We start from the raw sequence: 21,201 nt of genomic DNA, 5'->3' as shown, positions 1-21,201 counted from the left end.
TTCCTTTCTTAAATTCCAGTCTAAATTTTTCCCAATGCAGCATTAAACCATTCTCTTTTGTCCTGTCACCAATGCACAAATGAGCACCTTCCTCTATGCTCCCTCTCACGAAGAAAATATAGACAGCCATGAGGTCATCTGTTAGGCCTCCTGTAAGTTGGAAAAAATCAAATGTCTTCAGTTGAGCCTCTTTGGTGTCCTGTGATTGCTTCATCACGTTTGTTACCATCCTGTGGACACATTGTACTGGTTTTTTTAAACATCTTATGTGCAGTAGCTCAAAAGTACACACAGTACTCAAGGTGAGACTGCACCAATGCCGATTGAATTGGGACAGTCCCTACCTGTGAGCAGCTAGCTGTGCTGTCCCTGGTGCACCTCAGGACATAGTTGGCCCCTTTGGCTGCTAGGGCATATTGTTCATCACAGTTGAAGTTAAATCTGCTCATAGTTATTTATAAAATGCAACTGAATCTATGGAGTGAATTGAAGATTAATTCTAAAGTTCAGCTGTACCATGTGGTTCTGTTGCTTCAGTTTTGTTTAAAAATTCTGAAGTTTATGAACTCCAGATTTGTTACTTTGCCAGAGTTTGCAAACTAACTGTCTGTTCTTTCCCTTTTATTGACAAATTTTCTGGAAGAAGTTAATGAAAAGGATATAAGTTAATAATTCAGTAGGTGATGCAGGTATCAGACAGTGGGCAGTCATCTCTCAAGTTTGTGTGTTAAAATTAATCTTATCTATTTTTAGCTAAAATAATGCATATTGTGTCACAGGTTGTTGAGCTTGCTCTTAATTGCTCTTAACTATCTTGAAGTACCATAGAGGCCTTAAGATATTCAGTATTTAGAACAATTATTTTCTGTAAAATGAAATTGAATAGGCTCCTGTTTGGGGAAACTCAAATCACATTAGGAAATGAATTTTTAGAAGGTTTAGGTTTGCTAATAAAAGTCTGTAAAGTGAATTGCAAACACACAAGTACTTCTAGTTACTTTTAATGAGAGTTTTTTATGAAAACTAGACGCATAGTCATCACTTGAAACACTTACTGGTTTTGACTACGTACTCAGTGTATAGTAATAAATGCAGTAAATGCTCAGTAAAGCAGACTACTAGCAAAATGAGTTTTGAATGAAGTAATACATTAACTGTGAACCTAGATACAGATTTGTTTGCCCTCTTCCATTCAGACTTCCTTCTTTCCTCTTCGCATCACTTGTAATACTAATGGGTTTAAAACATCAGTGAAGCTTTTGTACAATTAATGAATTTCAGTTTCCGTGAGCTCCTATGGGTTTGGGGGCAGTTGATTTAATAAAGTAGAGAGTACTATTTGCAGCTTTGAAATTGTATTTTTATGATGATAAGAGTGGGTGCCAGTTTTTTGGAAATGTAGAATTAGTGATACTAGCTCCAAACATCTTTTTCATTGTAGTGCTGTGAAGAAAGACTGAGAATTGCCAAGGAATGTTGATAAAGTATATTTTAATCATACTGCTTGAGGTTCTTTTCATACCATCATTGATACGCAGGTGCTGCATCTTTTCTTCAAAATTTTAAAGAAATCAAACATATACACTAATACAGAATTTCTTCAGGGCACATCAAACAAATCTTTATCTAGTTACCTTCTCTACCTGATCACTTCTGCTTCGACCTTTTCAGTTCTACTCTCTGTTATTGCCTTCTAGCTCTTTTCGGTTTGCTCCTCCTTGGCCTGGCATCTCTTAAATCCAAATGAATCCTCCCTTCCCCCCCTCACTCTTAGCTGCTGCTCTAACAATTCTTTTCTCATTCCATTTACCCCCTATTGCTTAGTGACACTCAGCTGGAATCTTGCGTGAGATTCCTTTTTTGAAAAAAAAAAAAGACTGAAAGGATTGAGAGGTGAGCTGTCTTGCTCAGTGTGCAGACTGCTGTTTCACCTTGTCGTATGGAATTTAGTTAAATGAATATTGTGCTTGTTCCCTTTAGTCACTAAGATGGAAAGGGGAAAACAGAAGAGAGGAACTGTGTCAATTCTGTGGAACTAGTCAGCAGTGCTAAGAAAATGTTTGCTGTGCAAGGAATACTTATCTAACAAAGTTTATTCAGTATAATTCTCTGTTAATAACTTGCAACTTTAAAGTTATAGACAGACATTTATATTGCATGGCACCTCAGTAGGCGTTGAGGAACTGATTCTGAAACAGCTTAAAGGTTGTGAAGGAAACAGGGCAGAAGCTTTTGACCATGAGGGGAACTATCATGATTGCCTTTCTATGTGTGCTCTTTTTCCTTAGTCACGCACTATCTGTTCTATTTTATTTTGCAATCCTATGTGTGCTCTCAACTGTCATTCTGCAAGTAAAACTGTGATCCTTTTATTACTGCTAGTGTGAAAAGATTTGAGTAAAAATAAAGCAGTTAGTTACTACTTGGAGGTTATTTTAGTAAAAACTGTTTAAATTAATGAGATGACAAAAGGTGAACTTCTAAAGTAAAACTAATGTTATTCTCAATTTGTTGATTCCTGTTACCTTGCTATTTTTCCTTAGAATTCCAGACCAGAGACTACAAATGATGATGATGAAGCACTGGATGAGGAAACGAAGAGAAGAGATCAGATAATTAAAGGGGCCATTGATGTCTTAATACGAGAATATTCCAGCGAGCTCAATGCCCCCTCCCAGGAATCTGACTCTCACCCCAGGAAGAAGAAAAAGGAAAAGAAGGAGGACGTATGTGTTTTGATTTTGGACAAAGCAGATTTTTCTTCAACTCACCTTTAAATAATGGCCAAACCTTGTGCAAACGCTTTTAACCTAAACTCATGATGAGAAACCAGATCAAGCATTGATGTCAGCAACAGTTTCATGTTTTATGCTGAAAACTAGTCAGTTATAGAAACTGTCCTTTCAGGATAGTTAAGGAATCTAAGCACCTAAGCTTCTTGGAACAACAGTTTTGAATCTGGGCAGGTTTGAATTGACCTTTCATCCCTCTGAAGGTGGAAATACTGAATTGAGTGCAGTTTAAACTGCATGTGCATGTAGGTTTTTCAGATGAGAACTTTAAAAACAACTGTAAAAACTTTCTGCATACTTTGCATTTCCATTGAATAATGCCAGGGCACTTTTGTAATGTGCAGGGATTTGCTCTGGTAGTTTTTGACAAATTTCTCTCTTTCCTTGTGGTATGCGTTTCTTTAGTGTACCTTGATCCAACTTGGTTGCAGCTGTTTCTCCACATGTGGACGAACTTCATTAGCTATATATGTGTGATATGTGTGTGCCTCACAAATTTTGGAAGGATCCTTCAGGGATGAAAGGCATATTATAATCTTCCTACTTTACAAAATCACTTTTACACGCATGTGTCAATTTGGCTGGAATTTTTCAGCTGGTTTTACTATATTGTGTAAATGCAAAAAAAAATTGTTAAGCAGGAATGAATGTTTTGGTTTTAGACCTGCTTCTGTGAATGACCTTTTTGTTGGTTTAAAACAAACTCTGGAGAAGAGGGATTAAGAATGAACAAACTCAGACTTAGCTTTTCCAGCCAAATTTCTAACCATGGGAAAATGGAGTCTTACACTTGCCATTCTGCACCTAATATGAAAGATTGGAGAATTGTTTGACCAAGATTTTTACACACTTAAGTCTTCCGTAAAGTACCTATGCCAAAGTCAATAATGCAGTTTCAGATATTTATGGAGTTTAAGTGTGGTGCAAGAAGTAACATCTCCCTCAGGGAGTGAATGTATCTTCCCCATAACATTATTAGCCATGGCTAACCCAAGGCATAAGAGTGCTGAGCTGAGAATTTGTCTTTCTTTTCTCTCCCTTCCTTTGGGAGAAGATGCTTTCTTGGATGAGAATTAACAAATAAGTCACTGTCTAATGCTATCAGCTGTTTTTTGTTAGATGCATTGTTAAAATGTAAATTGTCCTGTGAGTACATTTATATGGCGATGAATAAGGACAGGTAGTTACATGCTGTAAGAAGGCATCAGTCTTGAAAGAGTCGAGTGCTGAGTATGTCACTGGGACAGAAAGACACTCTGCTAGTTTTCTGTGAAGTAAAATTTGACCAATCTGAGCTAGTCAAGTGGATAACATATGCTCTTAGCACTTGTGCATTGAAATTTTACCCCATCATTCCTCCCGTATTGGGAAGAAGGAAAAGAAATTTGAAGTTGCCATCATTGGCCTGTGTGGATAGAGGTGGGAGTGAAGAGATGGTCCTAGCTCATTGTTCTCTTGGCCATAAAAGAGAAGAGAAAGGAGGACTGTGGTCTGGTGGGAAAGGGAAGATGGATGCAGATATGTATGTGTGGGGGGTGGGGAAGCTTGCTAGCTTTGGGGCTTTTGTGCCCTGAAGGGCAGGGGTGCAAAGAAAACTCCCACTGATGTTAGAAACTGAGTCTGGTGTTAGTTCTTATGGGTGAAGGCATGTCTGATATGGGGGAGCTGAAAATGTGTGCGGGGAACTGAGAGTGAGTGGAATCTGTTTTTCAATTTCGAGCACGGGGGAACCTCGCTAATTCGCACTACTAGTTAGTAGGTGCAACTTACCAAATTTTGCGAATTAGCGAGTAAGTCAAGACTCGTGCACCACAAATATACTGATTGTATTGGCAAGTGTAGCTTAGTCTTGTTTATGATGTTTTCATAGCATACTAATATCCTGTAGTATACTTGATAATTCAGTGAAGTCTTAATAATACGAGACCTCACTGCCTATTGAAGTAGTTCAGAGAAGGGAGAATTAGCGAGGTTCTTCTGTAATTTTGTTGAATCAAGAAATAAGATCACAGCAATACGATATTGCTTTATAGTACGAACATACAAAACATTGTTTTTCAGAGTAGTATGCAATCTATTTTTAAAAAAAAAAATCTCCGTGGATTTTTCCGCAGATTTTCCGCAGATTTCCAGTGGCCCCACTGATACCTTATCCACTCATCACCAAGGTTCGTTTACATTGTAGGCTTTGACAATGACTGTGTTTACTGCTAGTTGCCAGATTTGTGACTCTTGTCCATCTGATTTTTTTATTTTTATTTTTTTTCACTCATTAACATCAGACTGTCAGGTTTGGTACTGCAGAAGGACTTTATTTATCTCTTACAAGACTGGTTGAAAAATTCTAACCTTCAGCTTTTCTCTTGTTCTCCCATGTCTGTACAAACAGCTCTTAATGCTTCTCCTCCTGTCCCCCTTGTTTTTTAGGAGGATATAAATGCTATAGAAATGGAGGAAGACAAAAGAGACCTGATATCAAGAGAGATCAGTAAATTCAGAGACACACACAAGGTAGTATTCTTGTTTTTGCGCTTAATACAAATTAGAATTTTTCAAAATCCAAAAAGACACTATTATAAAATTTAGCAGTACATTGCAATATCACTTAAGATGATGCTTATATTAGGTTTAATATACATGTAACTCTTTACCAGTCAAAAAAGACAATTACCACGTTAAAGTGGCCCTTGACATCTTTATGCTAAGGCTTTTGATTGCTGCTGATTATTTTTCAGTCTTCTCACTTTAACATGAATAAAGGCAACTTAAGTTTCTTCACATACATTAAGTCAAGATATTTATAGCTAAAGGCTAAATGGGGCTGCAGTATAAGGCATACACTTGAGTGTGTTTCTGTAGGTAGATTTATAACATAATCCAAGATTTTATGAAGAGTTGAAAGTTGAATTAAATTTAAGTCTTTTATTTTAATAGTTCTAAGTTAAGAGTGGGGGAAAGATTAAAAATAGGTCAGTGGTTACCAGACTTACCAAACTTTAGATGCATGGAAGAACTGTAAATTCCCATAAAGCTAATCTATTCATTGACCCCCACCATTATGATAGAGATCATATGGTGACTAATGCAAGATGAAACTCACAGCTTGGAAAGTAACATGGAATAGGATGTAAGTATGAGCTTCTGTTTTTTATTATACTTATGGATGCCCCCTCAGAAAAATATGCAAAGGGGTAACTGGCTTGGAAACGTCTGTGTACATTAAATCCCACCTTAGCTCTCACTTAAGCAAGTTTCCATTAATGCTATCGCATCTGTGAATGTTTCTGCTTTGTAGAATGAAACTTGATATATCATAAAGCACAGCTATGCACGTAATGTTCTTGTTTTAATGTTTAGCTTAAAGTTGATATTATTTTTCCCCTACGAAACTGGAATGGCCCTTGGTGTAGGGAGATAGCAGTACACTCCTCTTTTGAGCCCATGCTCATGTCTCAAAATATCCTGTAATCAACGTTAATGAAAACTTTGAAGCTACATCAAGGTGAAGTAGTACACCCACGTTACTCAGCTTTACCATGTGAAGCTGGTACCATGTTTTTATGCAACTTAATCTGTGTAAATGCAAGTGACTGCACGTTGTTAGATTTATATGCATTCGGTTTTTCACTTGATCAGAGTTGTTAGCAATGAACATGTGGGGAAAAATTCTACAAGAAATCACCTGCAGAAGCTCAGCAATTCAGCGTGAAACTGATTCACAGTGGAACTTTGGTAGAACTGCGTTGAGTTCCAAGCCCCAACAAGCCACTGTTGTTAAGATACAAACAAGTAATATGCTTAACAAAAACAAAACCAAACAAACAAACAAAAATATTGCTTCATTGTTCCAGATGCTTTCGGGCATATTCTGCCTTTAATCTTTATTACTAGGGGGCTATTCTTGTTCCTTAACATCAAAGTCAAACTGAAAATAGTCACTGTATATATTGGATACCTTTAAAAGGGGCTGTTGAAACTTTAGCAGCTGGTTAGTGAGCACAGTGAACCTTTGCATGTTTTTGGTATGAGTTTATAAAACAATAACCATAGACTGTCAGGGTATCAGGATTGCAGGGGGCGTCCATTTACAGCACGGACGAGTCTGAAGAGAGCTCAAGGTAAGATTTATAATTTTTCTACCTGTTCATTTCTGTTCATTACTTCAAAATATCAGATACCGTTCCCATCCCGTTACCCTTTGAGATCCTCTTGTTTAGGCTGATAGAAGTTGAGGTCAGATTTAGATTGTGAAGTAGGCTGATTTTTTTTTTTTTTTTAATTGGATTTTGAGGAAGCAGACCTACATGATGGGTTTTCATATACAAGGCTGTGTGGCTGTGTGTTTGCACATGTGTAAACATTATTTTTAAGTTTAAAAAAAAAAAAAAAAAAAAAAGAAAAAGAATTTTTTTCACCACAAAGTTTGAGTGGCAAAAAAGCAGTTCTACAAAAGAAATTTCTATTGGAACATCTAAGATAACCTGTAAGTATCAACAACTTCAGTATATAAACTTTTTTAAAAGTATATGAAATTTGAGGTAAGTTGGATTTTTAGAAGTTGGCAGCTTAGTTTAGCATCTGACTAGACTGAGGTTTAATACTGTAAAGCTCCTGTAAAGTATGGTCCTTTAGAAATTTATTTTCAGCCCCATGAATCTCGTAGAATCCAAGTTTTGTTTTTCATACCAGTTTTCTACTATTTCCTACCATTTTTAGTCCCTTTTTCCTTTTGTGATTTTAATGTATCCAATATTGGTTTGCCTGTATTTGTGCTATCGATGCAGAGTAGTTTCACTGGATACATTAATCACTAGTGAATTAGCTTTATTTCTGTAATCCTTTGTTGGTTCTCTGGTCCACGTGCCTATGGCAGAAGAGCATTTATCAGGTAAGATTGCTTTTTAAAGTTGTCTTACATGCTTTGTTTAAAAGAAAAGAAAAAAAAACAAAACAAAACAAAACAGAATGCTGTTTGATTGTTCCAGTTTTTAATTTCATTTCAGTGATGGTAAACGTGGAGCCAAAGGGGATAAACATGTTTATTCTGCTCAATATTTTCTCAAAAAAAAGAAAAAAGTGGTATTCTGGCATCTGTCAGGTTGAAATTTGGTATACTTGGTTGTTATTTGGTATATTTGTGAACCGTGTACTTGCTCTTCCTCCCAGAAACATAGCTTGTAGGCAAGGTTAATCCAGTGTTGGCGGTCCATGTCCTAGCACAGCATCTGTAAGTTAACACATAACAATTGCTTCCAAGGATGGATTTATCTATCATTCTGTTGATGTATTTTCTATTGTCTTATAGGAATTCTGGTCATAGGAACTGTTTCTAATTGAAATTTTAAAAATGGCAATTTTGCACAATTTTTAGTAAAACTGTAGCAGGTAACCCTTTAGTTTCTGTGTTTCAAAAGAGCTATTTCCAACCTTTTTTTTTTTTTTTTTTTTTAACTCTCTCCATATTGCAGTGAAGTTAAGGATTCCATTCTGCAGAGTCCAATTTTTACCAATGAACTGTTAGATTTTTTTTTTAGGGAGGTGAAAGGTTGCAGCTCTCTTCATTGTTAAACCACATGCACCATGTGTAAGTGGAAAAATTTCTTTACCCAACTTTTCATATAGGGTTGTTTTGGCCTGCCGAGACTTCTTGCAAAACAGTGTCCCAGTAAGCATTCCACTGAAATATATTCTTGTTGAACAGGATTAAATTTTGTTAGCTGGAAGTTCACTCTGCTTGTATCCAACTGGCTTATAGGACCAATGGAATCTGTGACCCATTTGAATTATGACAACTGCACACTGTGTATGTGCAGTTTAGTCAGCTTATTGAGGCCAGCCCGGCTCTGCTAAGGTTGGAGATTGCTGGTCTGTGTAGATCTATGCTTTTGCACGAAATCTAGTCTTGTGATTGCTGCATTTTGATTTTATACTTATGAGTTCCAAAAATACCCACCAAACCCTCTTTAATATTTTAAAATCAGTGGCGGTTTTGGTATCTCCATTACCAGCCTTGTGTGTTGCGTCGGGAAGGTCTGGTTCCTGTAACTACAAAATTAACTATGTAAGTTCTCTTGTTGGTTTTTAGAAACTGGAGGAGGAAAAAGGCAAAAAGGAGAAAGAAAGACAGGAAATTGAAAAAGAACGCAGAGAAAGAGAAAGGGAACGGGAGCGTGAACGAGAAAGGAGAGAGCGTGAAAGAGAAAGGGAACGGGAGCGTGAACGAGAGAAGGAAAAGGAACGGGAGCGTGAACGGGAGCGAGATAGGGATCGTGACCGAACTAAAGACCGAGACAGAGACCGAGAACGGGACAGAGATCGGGACAGAGATCGTGAAAGAAGTTCGGATCGCAACAAGGATCGGAGCAGATCAAGGTAGTACACTTAAGGTTGCTGTCTGTTTCAGTTATTTCTAGTGTTCTCTGAGTTTCTAGTTCAGCCCAGAAGCTGCCGTTCAAAATAAGAATGGCCCTTTTGGATGAATGAATGAAAAAAAGGAAATTGAAATTTTAGAGAAGATTCTGTCTACACTAATCAGAAGAGTACTTGGTTTCCTGCACAACGTAGGAACATAAGGACTGTAGTAAGCAGCCATTATCCAATCATGACTGAAGTATACAGGTTTAATCGAGAGTCTTTATTTTTTTCATGAGTAATTTTGTTTGTCCTTGAAATGTTCTGATGTCTTCACCATCCTTTGCTTTAAATATTTTCATCTTCTTTGCATATGTGGATGTATTTTTTTTTTTTTTTTAAAAACAAGAGAATGACTTTTCCAGTCTTAAACTATGACTCATAATGTCAGTCTCTAGGCACTACCATTTTCATCTTCACCATGGGAGAAATAGCAGTTACACTTTACATTTTCTTGTAAGCGGGGCTTATGTTATCTGTAAGCCATGGAAATGTGAAGGATTTATTAAGCATACCTTTTGATGTGGCATTTTTAGCTGTCACTTGTTTATAGAGAACTACAAACATAATCTAATAAATGAGTTGCTATGTGCTTACGCTTGATTTCTGTAGATATTCCTATTAAATAGTTGCAGTGCTCAAACAACTACTTACATATATTCAAGAACTATTTATCTCAAAGTCCTGATTTATGCCCACTGCTGTATTGGCTTATCATCCTGTATAATTGCACAAGAAAGACAACTTGCAAGATGGTGTAAGTAGTGCATTATACACTTAAAAGTACATCATTTCATTGAATGGACGAGAAGGGCTCTGTACATAAAGTTGGACTTCTTGCTTTCTTCAGAGAAAAAAGCAGAGACAGGGAAAGAGAACGAGAAAGAGAACGAGAGCGTGAAAGAGAACGGGAGAGAGAACGGGAACGAGAACGGGAACGAGAACGAGAAAAGGATAAAAAGAGAGACAGAGAAGAAGATGAAGAAGATGCCTATGAACGCCGAAAGTTAGAGAGGAAACTGCGGGAAAAGGAAGCTGCGTATCAAGAGGCAAGCTGGAACTTCTTAGATTCCGTATTTACTTCTGGGTTCTAGTAACTGTTTTTCTACAAAATACGCTGTTTCTTCTCTCTCTCCTTTTCTAAATATACTTCTAATCTTTTGACAGTGTGAATTGGGGCAGAGTATTTCGGTCAGTCAGAAGAACATTGGATTCTTTGTTCCAAAGTCTTAAACTATAACTAATTATGCTTAATTTTAATGTGCTTCTAAACAATAATATAGTTATCTTAAAAGTAGTTCTGCTGCTTTTAATTTGCTCGAGTCTGAATTGTATCCTTCTGTTGTAGCGTCTTAAAAACTGGGAAATCAGAGAGAGGAAGAAAAGTCGAGAATATGAAAAAGAGGCTGAAAGAGAAGAAGAAAGAAGGAGGGAAATGGTAAGGCTTAGTTTTACCTGTGACTTTTTTCCCCTTGTTCTTCGTGTCCATCTTGGAAAGGAATGTTTTCTTGCGATCTTTATGCAGTGTTAGTGCTTTCATTCTGTATACGCGTGTGTACAAAAATTTGAGTTAATAGACATGAAAAAGATGTCGAATAAAAGCAGAATTACTATTGAGAGTCCTGAGTGACTTGACCTTGTGAACATAAGACATTGAGAAGTAGGCAGCTGTAAAAGCATCGTGCACAACTCTATCTTTAACCTGTATTTTTCATCAGATTTCTCCAAAATCTATCTTCTCTATGTTATACCAATGGAACTAGAGCAGTATTTTTGCTTCCAGCCCTGTCACATGCATGAACCTTATGTAATATCTAAGCACTGCTAAATTTCTGTGGTTATTTCATAACTGATGAACTAAAGCCAGTTACCAGTATAACACCTGGAAATGCTGTCTGAAATCACAGCTTTAGAAGGCGGATACTTTCACAGTTTGATAGTTCTCCTTGTTTAAAAAAATTATTTTAAAGAATGATGTTCCTGTTTCACTTCATAATTATCATAATTATCCCAGAAAAGGAGAAAATACAAGAGTAGGAGTAGGTAGGAGGTGGAGTGGGATTTGCTACAAAACAAACAGAAAATGAAAAGTGGGGAAGAATAAAAAATTGAATGATGTTGTTCTACATGAAATTAAATCCCCTCCCACTCTCAAAAACAAAAACAAAAACAACAACAAAAAAAAAGTGGTTGAGAATTGTTTTAACTCCAGTAGGCACTTAAGTCCCATACAGTTTCTTGCTCCCTCCCTTCCAGTGGGAGGAGAACTGCAAAAGTTAAGGTGAAAAAACTCTTGGGGTAAGGATAAAGCAGTTTAATAGGTAAAACAAAAGCTGCATGAAAGTTGCACAAGCAAGCAAAATAAGAAATTTAGTGCTTCCTAAAAGCAGGCTAATGTTTAGCATTTCCCAGGGAAACTAGGCCTCATCATGTGTAGCAGTTACTTCAGAAGACAAATGCCGTAACTGAAGGTTTCCCCTTTCTCCTTTCTCCTGGCTTTTATTGTGAGCACAATGTTATATAGTATTTCCATTTTCTGTTGAAAACTCTTTATTTGAAGGATTGACTTCTAAAAATATTACTAGATTTTAAACCAAAAATAATATTGTTTATGCTTTGATGTCTTGCAGGCAAAAGAAGCTAAACGGTTAAAAGAATTCTTAGAAGATTATGATGATGACAGAGATGATCCAAAATATTACAGGTATGTCTTTATGTTGATTCCAGGCAAGAAAATATTCACCTACCATTTTAACAAAATTGTGGAGTTTGTTGGCAGAGGTTTATGGAGTTTCATGTTTGAATGATTAAGTGGTGATTTAAGGCTCATAAGTGTCCAAATTATTTCAGCATTGCTTAAGTGCTGAAGGGAAAAGGCAAAGTCCTTAAGTACTACTTACTGGTGACTGGGAGTAGCTACTCCTTCCTACTACCTAACTTTCAAGTCAGGCACAGCACAGGTCAATGTAAGTACAAAATAAGGTTAGGGCAAGCAGGGAGACAGGATGAAGCTTATGTCTAAATAGTTCACTACAAGGAAGCTGTAAATTGTATCAAGAACAAGCATATTAGGGATGAGATTCAGGTTGGGACTAACTGAAGCTTGCATCAGACTAAGATATCAGAACTGGTTCTTGTCACGTACAGCTTTATAAAATTTGGTTATTTTCCTGGAGAGATCAGCAGTCTCATTCTCTGTTTAATGTGATGGGAGGCAAATTTTATACTGGAATGTAGGGATATTTTTTCCTGTTCAAAAAAAAAAAAAAAAAAAAAATAGGGGACACAATGTGCTTTTATGCTCTAACTTAAGTGTAGTACATCAGTATCAGGTACTTCTTGCATTGTCATACAAAGCTATAATTGGAATGTTCTTTTAAAGTACAAATTTTGTACCTTTTGTAGGGGTAGTGCTCTTCAGAAGAGACTCCGAGACCGAGAGAAAGAGATGGAAGCAGATGAGCGGGATAGGAAGAGAGAAAAGGAAGAATTAGAAGAAATCAGGCAGCGCCTTCTGGCAGAAGGACACCCAGATCCAGATGCAGAACTTCAGAGGGTGAGTAGCTGTTAGTCCAACAGGAAAAAAAAAAACCCTTGATATTAAAATGTACTTAGTAAGATAAAGATTGAATGATTAATATATGATTCACTTTTTCTTAAAAATAAATTCAAGCAAGCAGTTGAAGACTAGAAATGGAAAATTGTTTCAGATGCATCTCTAGATGGAGTTTGAAAACTAGATCAGCCAGTAATTGTCAATAAAATGACAGTAGTTGTATATATTAATTCTTAACTTACATTTGTTTTTGAACAGTGCTGTTTTTAGAGAGCTTATTTGCTAATTCTGTTTCATTGTAGATGGAGCAGGAGGCTGAGCGCCGTAGGCAGCCACAAATCAAACAAGAGCCAGAGTCTGAGGAAGAAGAGGAGGAAAAAGCGGAAAAAGAAGAAAAAAGAGAAGAACCAGAGGAAGAAGAGGAAGAGCCTGAACAGAAGCCCTGCCTTAAACCAACATTACGACCAATTAGTTCTGCCCCGTCTGTTTCTTCTGCTAGTGGAAATGCAACCCCTAACACACCTGGTGATGAATCTCCCTGTGGCATTATTATCCCCCATGAAAATTCACCTGATCAGCAGCAGCCAGAGGAGCATCGGCCCAAAATAGGACTTAGCCTCAAACTAGGTGAGTTTACAGTTTTCTGTTAACGTTCAAATGGGTTTGCAATGGAAAAAAAAAACACAAAAGGCAAGATGACAACATAGTTTTCCAAATACATTGTACATTTTGATGTATTTTGTCAAGCATTGTTATCCAGATGCTCTGCATGTGGAGTATATATAGATTTTTCTTCTGAAATGTAGAGTGGAGGAAACATCTAGTCTCCTAAAGGATTAGCTCTGAACTGAGATTAGTTATTTTGCTTTGAAGGTTTCTAAGCACCTCTTGTAAAGATCTTTGTTAGTTTTCATTAATGTAAATATATGTTAATTAAGTCTTAGATACTTCCCATATTTATTCACAAAGACCCTTTAAACAAGGAAACTGGAAATGAGATTTTTTTTTTTTTTCCCCTCTTAAAGTAGTACAATGAATTGATGACAATTGCAGTTGGAACATAAGCATAGAGTTCCTTAGCTCTTCAGCAATTTCCTAGGGTTGAAAAAAACAAAATATTTTTGTTCAGAGCACCAGAACTAACGATACTTGTTTTCAAGGTTAGTTCATTTATTATTTTGAACTATAATAATGCTGTAGTTTGTGGTTGCACTAATGTTATTACATGAATAAAGAGCAACTGTGTGCTATTAGTCTAACAATTCTAATGTTTTTCCTACAATTGGATTTGTAGTTAACTTTTACCTTGTTGCTTTGCCTCTGCCAAGGTTTGAATTCCTGTTACTGTCTCCCTCTCTCAGTAAGGGATACTAATTGGTTTTAGGGTAATAGGGAAGAGCTGCCTATTTTTCTAGAACCTTGAAGAAGCTCAGTTTGAGCTAGACACCTAAATATGAGCTAGATATCTAAATTTTGAGATTAGACATTTATATAACACAACCTGATATTCATCAAAAAATGTGTGAAGAGCAAATGAGGTTTAGTTACAGTCCATGAATATGTAATTCTGTCTTATGGGTTGTAGGTGCCTGCAATAGTCCTAATCAGCCCAATGCTGTAAAAAGGAAGAAGCTTGCTGTGGATAGTGTTTTCAATAAATTCGATGATGAAGACAGTGATGATGTGCCCCGGAAAAGGAAACTTGTCCCCCTGGATTATGGAGATGAAGACAAAAGCAACATCAAAGGCAGTGTCAATACAGAGGAAAAACGCAAACATATTAAGAGTCTCATTGAGAAGATTCCCACAGCAAAACCAGAGCTCTTTGCATATCCTCTTGACTGGTCAATTGTGGATTCAGTAAGTTAATTTCTTAACCGTGCCCCAAAAAGCCTGATTTTTTCCAAGCAAACCTTGGAATTTGAATAGAGGTGTAGCATTCCTAGTACCTCAGTGAATTGAAGCAGCACTATTAAATGGAATTGAACTTCAATATTCTATTTCTTTTCCATGTTCAGTTCTTTTTCTGAAGTATGACCACTTATTTTTGTTTGGTCTCTTGAGTTGATAACACTCCTGAGTTGTCTAGTAATGTTATGAATGGGGAGAAAAAAGTCTTACAAAGTCTCTGAATGGCTGTCAGAAATACCGATACCCAAATCACTGTGTTCTCAGTTGGTACTTAAACATTTGTTGGTTGCTCTGAGAGTACTGACTCCTATTTATTTCTGTAGAAAGTACAACAGATACCAAAAGCATGAAACACTATTTGATGTAACAAATTCTCAGCTACAAAACACTGTTCTTCAACATAGTCATCAATATTGGATTTGCATTTTCACCAGTGATGATCGAGAGCCTGCATGCAGCACTTAATAAATAAATAAGTCTATACATCTATAAGTAAATCTATGGCTGAGACAGTCTACATAAATGTTCAGCAAGTATCATTGGGTGCAATTTTTCCTCACTGAGAAATTCAGTTCCACATCTTTGTATCATATGTACTTTTATGTCCTGTGCTATTTTGCCAGACTGCCCCTCTGCTGTCATCTGGTGCATGTCAACAATATATAATGGAATACTGGTGGGAAGGTTCAACCTTTACTGCCATACCACCTACATCCACCTCTGACATTGTGAGCCAATAAAATATGAGGCATTTGCTTTTGGAGCAGTCATCTTTCACTGAGCTGTTGTTTTGGGTCTTCTGGCTGCCTTTCTGGCAGTAATTTTTCAGGGTAATAAAATTTATGGAAATTATGGTGTGATTTTTTTTTTTCTTTCAGACGCTAATGGAACGTCGAATTAGACCATGGATCAACAAGAAAATAATAGAATATATTGGGGAAGAAGAAGCTACGCTAGTTGACTTTGTTTGTTCTAAGGTTAGTATCTTCTGGGTCTGTTTGAAGTCTGGATTTTATTGCCAGTTAAAGCTGCAGGAATAGTAGCAGTATCTGTTGCTTGAAGGCAGGCTGTTCTTACCTTCTCTATAATTTATAATATTGGTGAGCAGAGGTGATTGATGTACTTCAGGTTAGTATGTACACTGTTTCACAAGTTATCTCTTTGAATGCTTAAGTTCAATTTGTACATGCCATATGCTGTTTACATTTAGTACTCTACTCCATAAGGGCATCTGAAATGACCAGGTGGCAAAAGCAGTTGTTGTACCTGATAATTTTACCATTTAATTTCAGATAAATATTTAATTTGCCATGAACATTTTTAAGTTTACAGAATTGGATGTGTGTGAATTCAGGGAAAGAGAGTAGGCAGACATCATGTGAGTTTTAAATTAACTTTTTAAAAAAATCCTTTTAGTTACTGTTATTTTTTTGGTAGTAGACAAATATCAAGGTAGCACTAGAAGACATTCTCCCATTCCTCTTGGTCATGTGTGTCATTTGTTTAAACTAAACTCTGCTTAGATTACTCCATCAAATTAAATACTGCTTTCATGGTATATTCATAAGGGCTTGCCTCAGTTTATGTTTCACTGGCTGCAGGATCAAGTCCAGAGAGTGGTGGTCAATGTTTCAATGTCTGGATGGAGATTGGTGATGAGTGGTGTCCCCTAGGGGTTGGCGCTGAGGCCGATACTCTTTAATAACTTCACTGGTGATGTTGACAGTGGGGTCAGGTGCACCCTCAGCAAGTTTGCTGATGGCACCAAGCTGTGTGGTGTAGTTGGCACACCAGAAGGACCTAGATAGGCTTTTGAGTTGGGCCCAGGTGAACCTCATGAGATTCAACAGATCCAAATCCAAGATTTTGTTCTTGTGTCAAGGCAACCCCCATTACCAGTACAAGCTGGAGGGATGAAAGGATCGAGCGCAGCCCTGCTGAAAAAGGTCTGGGGGTACTGGTGGATGGGAAGCTGAACATGAGTCAGCAGTATATTCTTGCAGCCCAGAAGGCCAACTGTATCCTGGGCTGTATGAAAAGAAGTGTAGCCAGCAGGTCAAGAGAGGTGATGCTGCCCCTTTACTCTGTGCTGGTGAGGCCTCACTTGGAGCACTGTGTCCAGATGTGGAGTCCTTCATAGAGGAGAGATGTGGACCTGTTGGAGTGCGTCCAGAGAAGGACCACAAAAATGATCTGTGGAATGGAACTCATCTCCTATGAGGACAGGCTGAGAGAACTGGAGCTCTTCAGCCTGAAGAGAGAGCTTGCGAGATAACCTCATAGTGGCCTTTCAGTATCTAAAGGGAAGCTACAGGAAAAAAGGGATTGGACTCTTTAGCAGGGTCTGTGGTAACAGGAAAGGAGAAATGGTTTCAAGCTCAAAGAGTACATTAGGTTTAGGTTAGATAGAAGGAAAAAATCTTTTACAGCAAGGGTGGTAAGGCAGTGGAACAGGCCGCCCAGTGATGTGGTTGATGCCCTATCCCTGGAGACTTTAAAGGTGAGGCTGGATAAGGTCCTGTGTGGCTTGATCTAGCTGTGCATGGCCCTGTTCATTGCAGGGGGTTGGATTAGGTGGCCTTCAGTGGTCCCTTCCAACTCTAAGGATTTTATGCTTAAGAGCTACTGCATGAAGCAAATAGAGTGATTGTTTTGTGGCATGAGTGGTGTATGGTGTAATAGAAAGTGAAAAACAGAAAATATTTGCTAAGTTTAAATTATATTAAAAAGAATGTCATTTTCTAGTTTTGAATGACAGCTTTATGATTATAGAAAATTGAAATCCTTAAAATACTTCAAGACAGATGGAAAACTGTACTAGAATGATAGAGCATATTTTGCTTCACTCTTCCTGCAGAAATTCACTGCTGAAGGAAGAGGAATTTACCAAAGGTGCCAAATAGCCAGCAAATAGAGACTGTTTTGGATCTCTGGAGCATGCTAGAACTTGTTTCTAAATAACAAGCCATAAACTTGCATTCACTGTAATTAAATCTAATGAACTTTTAAATTTTGCCTTGCTAATGCTAGAAACTAATGAATTGGAAACACTGTTGTCTGTGCAAGGTGTTAAAAATTCTTAGGAAGTAGCAATTTTTTTCCCCCTGATACATTCATATAGTTTACTTTGAGTTTTTAGACGAAAAACATTTATTTCTTTCAGGTTATGGCTCACAGTTCACCACAGAGCATACTGGATGACGTTGCCATGGTAAGCAGAAATTGTCTAACTGATGTACCTTCTGCATTGCACAGAAGCTAGTAGTCAGTTGTGTGAATTAGTAGGAATCCGTAACAGAAATATTTGGTGTTCATAGAATGTGCATACTGTAGTTACATATGAAAGCTGTTCTGATTAAATAGTTTCTGCTAGCACAGACATGATATTGTAGTTACAGCCTCTCAGTAGAAAATAGTGAACTCTGCTGAGAAACTCTTTGTATTTGGAAATGTAGAACAAAGGTTCTGTCCCTAGCAGTAGAGGTAAGACTTGACAATAGTAGAACTGTACCAGAAATGTGAACTTCTGTTGACTCTCTTGTAATTTGTTTTATGAAGAGTCTGTTCCTAATTAATGAGTATATACAAGAGTGTAACAAAGGTCAAGTCAGATCATAAGTGCAGGACAGGCAAAACCCCTGGAAGTTTATCCAGTCCTTCACTCAATGTTAACTTTGATTATATTACCTCCACTGCATTGGAATTGGTTATTAAGTGATCTTTCTTCTGGCTGCAGATTGTGATATGTCTACTAGAATTAATCATCATTACTAGAATCCCTAACCTAAAAAATAATGTATAAAATGTGTTTCTTACAGGTACTAGATGAAGAAGCTGAAGTTTTCATAGTCAAAATGTGGAGGTTGTTGATATATGAGACAGAAGCCAAGAAGATTGGTCTAGTGAAATAAAGCACTCTCCTAGCTTCTAGGGCTCCATTTCAATTTTTGCTTTTTTTTCCCTATCATCCAAGGACTTCAGACCTTCTCTGTTCTCAGAGACTTCAGACCTGTATTTTTTATGTAGAAAATGTGAATTTTTTTTTGTCCTCTGCTTAGAGGCCCCTTCTGCCCTTCTCAGTTATCTGAAATCCTGCATTGGTTCTCTTTATAATTCACCAGGTACAATTACCGGTATGTTTTATAAGCTGCAGCTACTGTACACGCTCTCTGGTAATCTTATGTTACTTTGATTCTTGTAAATATTAAAAAAAAAAAAAAAAAAAAAAAAAAAAAAGCCCCTCTTTTGCAAAATATTTGCACTTAATATGGAATTATTTTCAGTTACAGATTTAAATTTAATTTAAACTAAGTGGTTAGCTGTTTTCACAGAACAGTTCTGTGTGTTTTCTGGTCTCCTTACCTAATTCTGGAAAAGGAGTTTCCTCAGACTTCTGGTTCTGACACGAACCATTACTGGTATCGGTATATCATTGCCCATTTAGCTACTAATAAAGCTGGAAGTTGATTTTCTGCAGATTACTCTGCTTCTTTCCTAGGAAGTGTAAATTGCAGGAAACTTTTAATTTGCTCTCTCAGTAAGTGCTATTTATTTTTTTTTTTTAAACCTTGCGTATCTTTTGCTCAATTTCATTTTTATCATTTCTTTATAGTCCCTTGTCTCCAAAATAATTGATTTTTTTGTTTTGTTTTTAAGAAATAATTTTTAAAACCTTTTTTTAGAATGTAAGGAGGAAAGAAAACGCACATGCTTGGGAAGCTTCAGAGTTGTAACTGAGTGTAGTAGTTGACAAAAACTAAACCGTAAGTTTTCAAACAAAGCTGAAGTCTTGTTTTTATCCATACTGTTAAAACTAGCCCTGACTTTTGTTTTCTACTGTAAGCAGTCTGTTGTCCACAAAAAGAGGGTTGTATTTTACTGCCTTGTTTGTATGGATTTTTATAAATAGGCTGATGTGATATAAATGATGAGATGTACTGTAAACTGCATTTTTTATCTCATACCCAGGTAAGAAGACAAATCAATAATGTGCTATGAACTGTTTTGATTGCAGGAGGACTGTGTTCCAGGGAGCAAACTATCTCAAAAACTCTTAATTTTTAAGCGAAATTCTTAATAGCAAACAAATTAAGTAAAGGTGTTCCAGCATCTCTGTATTGTATTTAACTGAAGGATACAGGTTGACCTGTTCAGAAAACATAACTGTGACCTTGAGTTACTAGTTCTTTGTATCTGGAGAGGAGACTTGAAAACACTGTTCTTAACAAATGGGATCGTGTAAAGGTTCCACCATGTAAATATTTCAAATATTAAAAATGTATATATTTGATTTGAGGACTGACATGAGTCTTGTGCAGTATGCAATTTTTTTAAAAAGTGCTTTCTGAATCGGTGAATCAACGTGCTCACAAATTAGGGTGTTGGGGTTTTTAAACTTCCACCTCATTTCTTTGAGGTCCCTAGAATCCTGCAAATGCACATGTGATCCCTGTGTGTTCTTTTACATCCCTGTCATATTATACATTGTGCTTTTCTTAACTTGAAGTATAATGCTTAGGTGTTTGCATTATGTTGTGCTTAAATTTGTGTTAAACGCTCCATCATCCCCTTTCTCCTCTAGTTTTCCAAATTCTCAAGAAGTTCAAAACTTGCCCTGTTCCTAGTATAGAGAAGAGGTGAGCTCCATGGGTTCTTTTTTGTTCTGCTAATACAGCATTCTATCAGTAGTATTTAAACAAGCAAAAGGTAACAAATTCCCCTTAATGCCACCACGAGACAGATCGCCTCATGTCCTTGTTGAGATTATTTAATGAGACTTCTGGTTGTGAAATGTCAGCATATTTTCTTTTGCCCTACATTAAAGTTGTATATTCGTCTATTACATTATTTATGGAATGGATGTAAGCTTGTATACTCTCTGAAGAGACTGAAGGCAGCGTCTGGGTGAGAAAGATCTAGAACTTAAACTGGAATGTTAACTATCCACGTAATTGAGATTTGCATCTGCAGTGGAAGGAAGTAGGAATGATCACTGTACTGGGTACAATGTCATAGAATCATGGGAGGATTTATGTTGGAAGGGACCCTAAAGCCCACCCAGTGCCAACCTCATGCTGTGGGCAGGGCTGCCACCCACTGCATCAGGCTGCCTAGGGCCCATCCAACCTGGCCTTCATCTCCTCCACAGTTGGGGCATATATGTCTGCATATGCTACAGTACATTCCGTGATCTAAATAAAGTATTTCCGCTTGTGTGTGGAGGAAGAATAGCAGTGTATGCCTACCAGAGTTGGATGTACATGGCACTGATCTGGACTTAGCTTGGAGCTGGGCTTTTCCATTTAACGTGCCTGCATCTTGTGAGAACCCCTTTAACTGATACTCAGTGCTGTTTGGAACATGTGAGTACATCGTGTAATAGGAGTACTTTTTCTACTGCAGTGCACTGGAGGGAGGAGAAGAAATCACAGACAAATTCGTTCCTGAGAATGATCTACTCTTATATTCTTATGGAGATTTTGTTGTTGTTACAATATTTGCATGTTCGTGTAGTCCTTTGGTAGTTCTCAC

At 37.2% G+C, this 21,201-nt stretch overlaps 1 protein-coding gene across 2 annotated transcripts in view; it reads left to right on the top strand.

Annotated features, from left to right (window-relative positions):
- The window catches only part of RBM25 (RNA binding motif protein 25), a 33,242-nt gene extending 13,270 nt beyond the window's left edge, over positions 1–19,972 (top strand). Inside the window, exons 7-19 of one of the 2 annotated variants that reach the window (XM_052695496.1) lie at positions 2,544–2,726; positions 4,907–4,960; positions 5,220–5,303; positions 8,878–9,164; positions 10,054–10,252; positions 10,552–10,641; positions 11,834–11,907; positions 12,609–12,759; positions 13,062–13,386; positions 14,345–14,619; positions 15,549–15,647; positions 17,834–17,881; positions 18,489–19,972. In XM_052695496.1, the coding sequence (XP_052551456.1) occupies positions 2,544–2,726; positions 4,907–4,960; positions 5,220–5,303; positions 8,878–9,164; positions 10,054–10,252; positions 10,552–10,641; positions 11,834–11,907; positions 12,609–12,759; positions 13,062–13,386; positions 14,345–14,619; positions 15,549–15,647; positions 17,834–17,881; positions 18,489–18,581 (1,962 nt within the window). In that variant the 3' untranslated portion in view covers positions 18,582–19,972. The remainder of the gene's footprint in view (positions 1–2,543; positions 2,727–4,906; positions 4,961–5,219; positions 5,304–8,877; positions 9,165–10,053; positions 10,253–10,551; positions 10,642–11,833; positions 11,908–12,608; positions 12,760–13,061; positions 13,387–14,344; positions 14,620–15,548; positions 15,648–17,833; positions 17,882–18,488) is intronic. The other variant, XM_052695497.1, reaches the window with a different exon arrangement.
- The last annotated feature ends 1,229 nt before the right edge of the window (positions 19,973–21,201 follow it).

This window comes from Tympanuchus pallidicinctus, unplaced genomic scaffold (assembly GCF_026119805.1).
Source record: "Tympanuchus pallidicinctus isolate F22 unplaced genomic scaffold, pur_lepc_1.0 scaffold3, whole genome shotgun sequence".
Lineage (NCBI taxonomy): Eukaryota > Metazoa > Chordata > Aves > Galliformes > Phasianidae > Tympanuchus > Tympanuchus pallidicinctus.
Note: the sequence above shows the minus strand (reverse complement) of the source record. Positions and strands in the feature narration are given on the sequence as shown.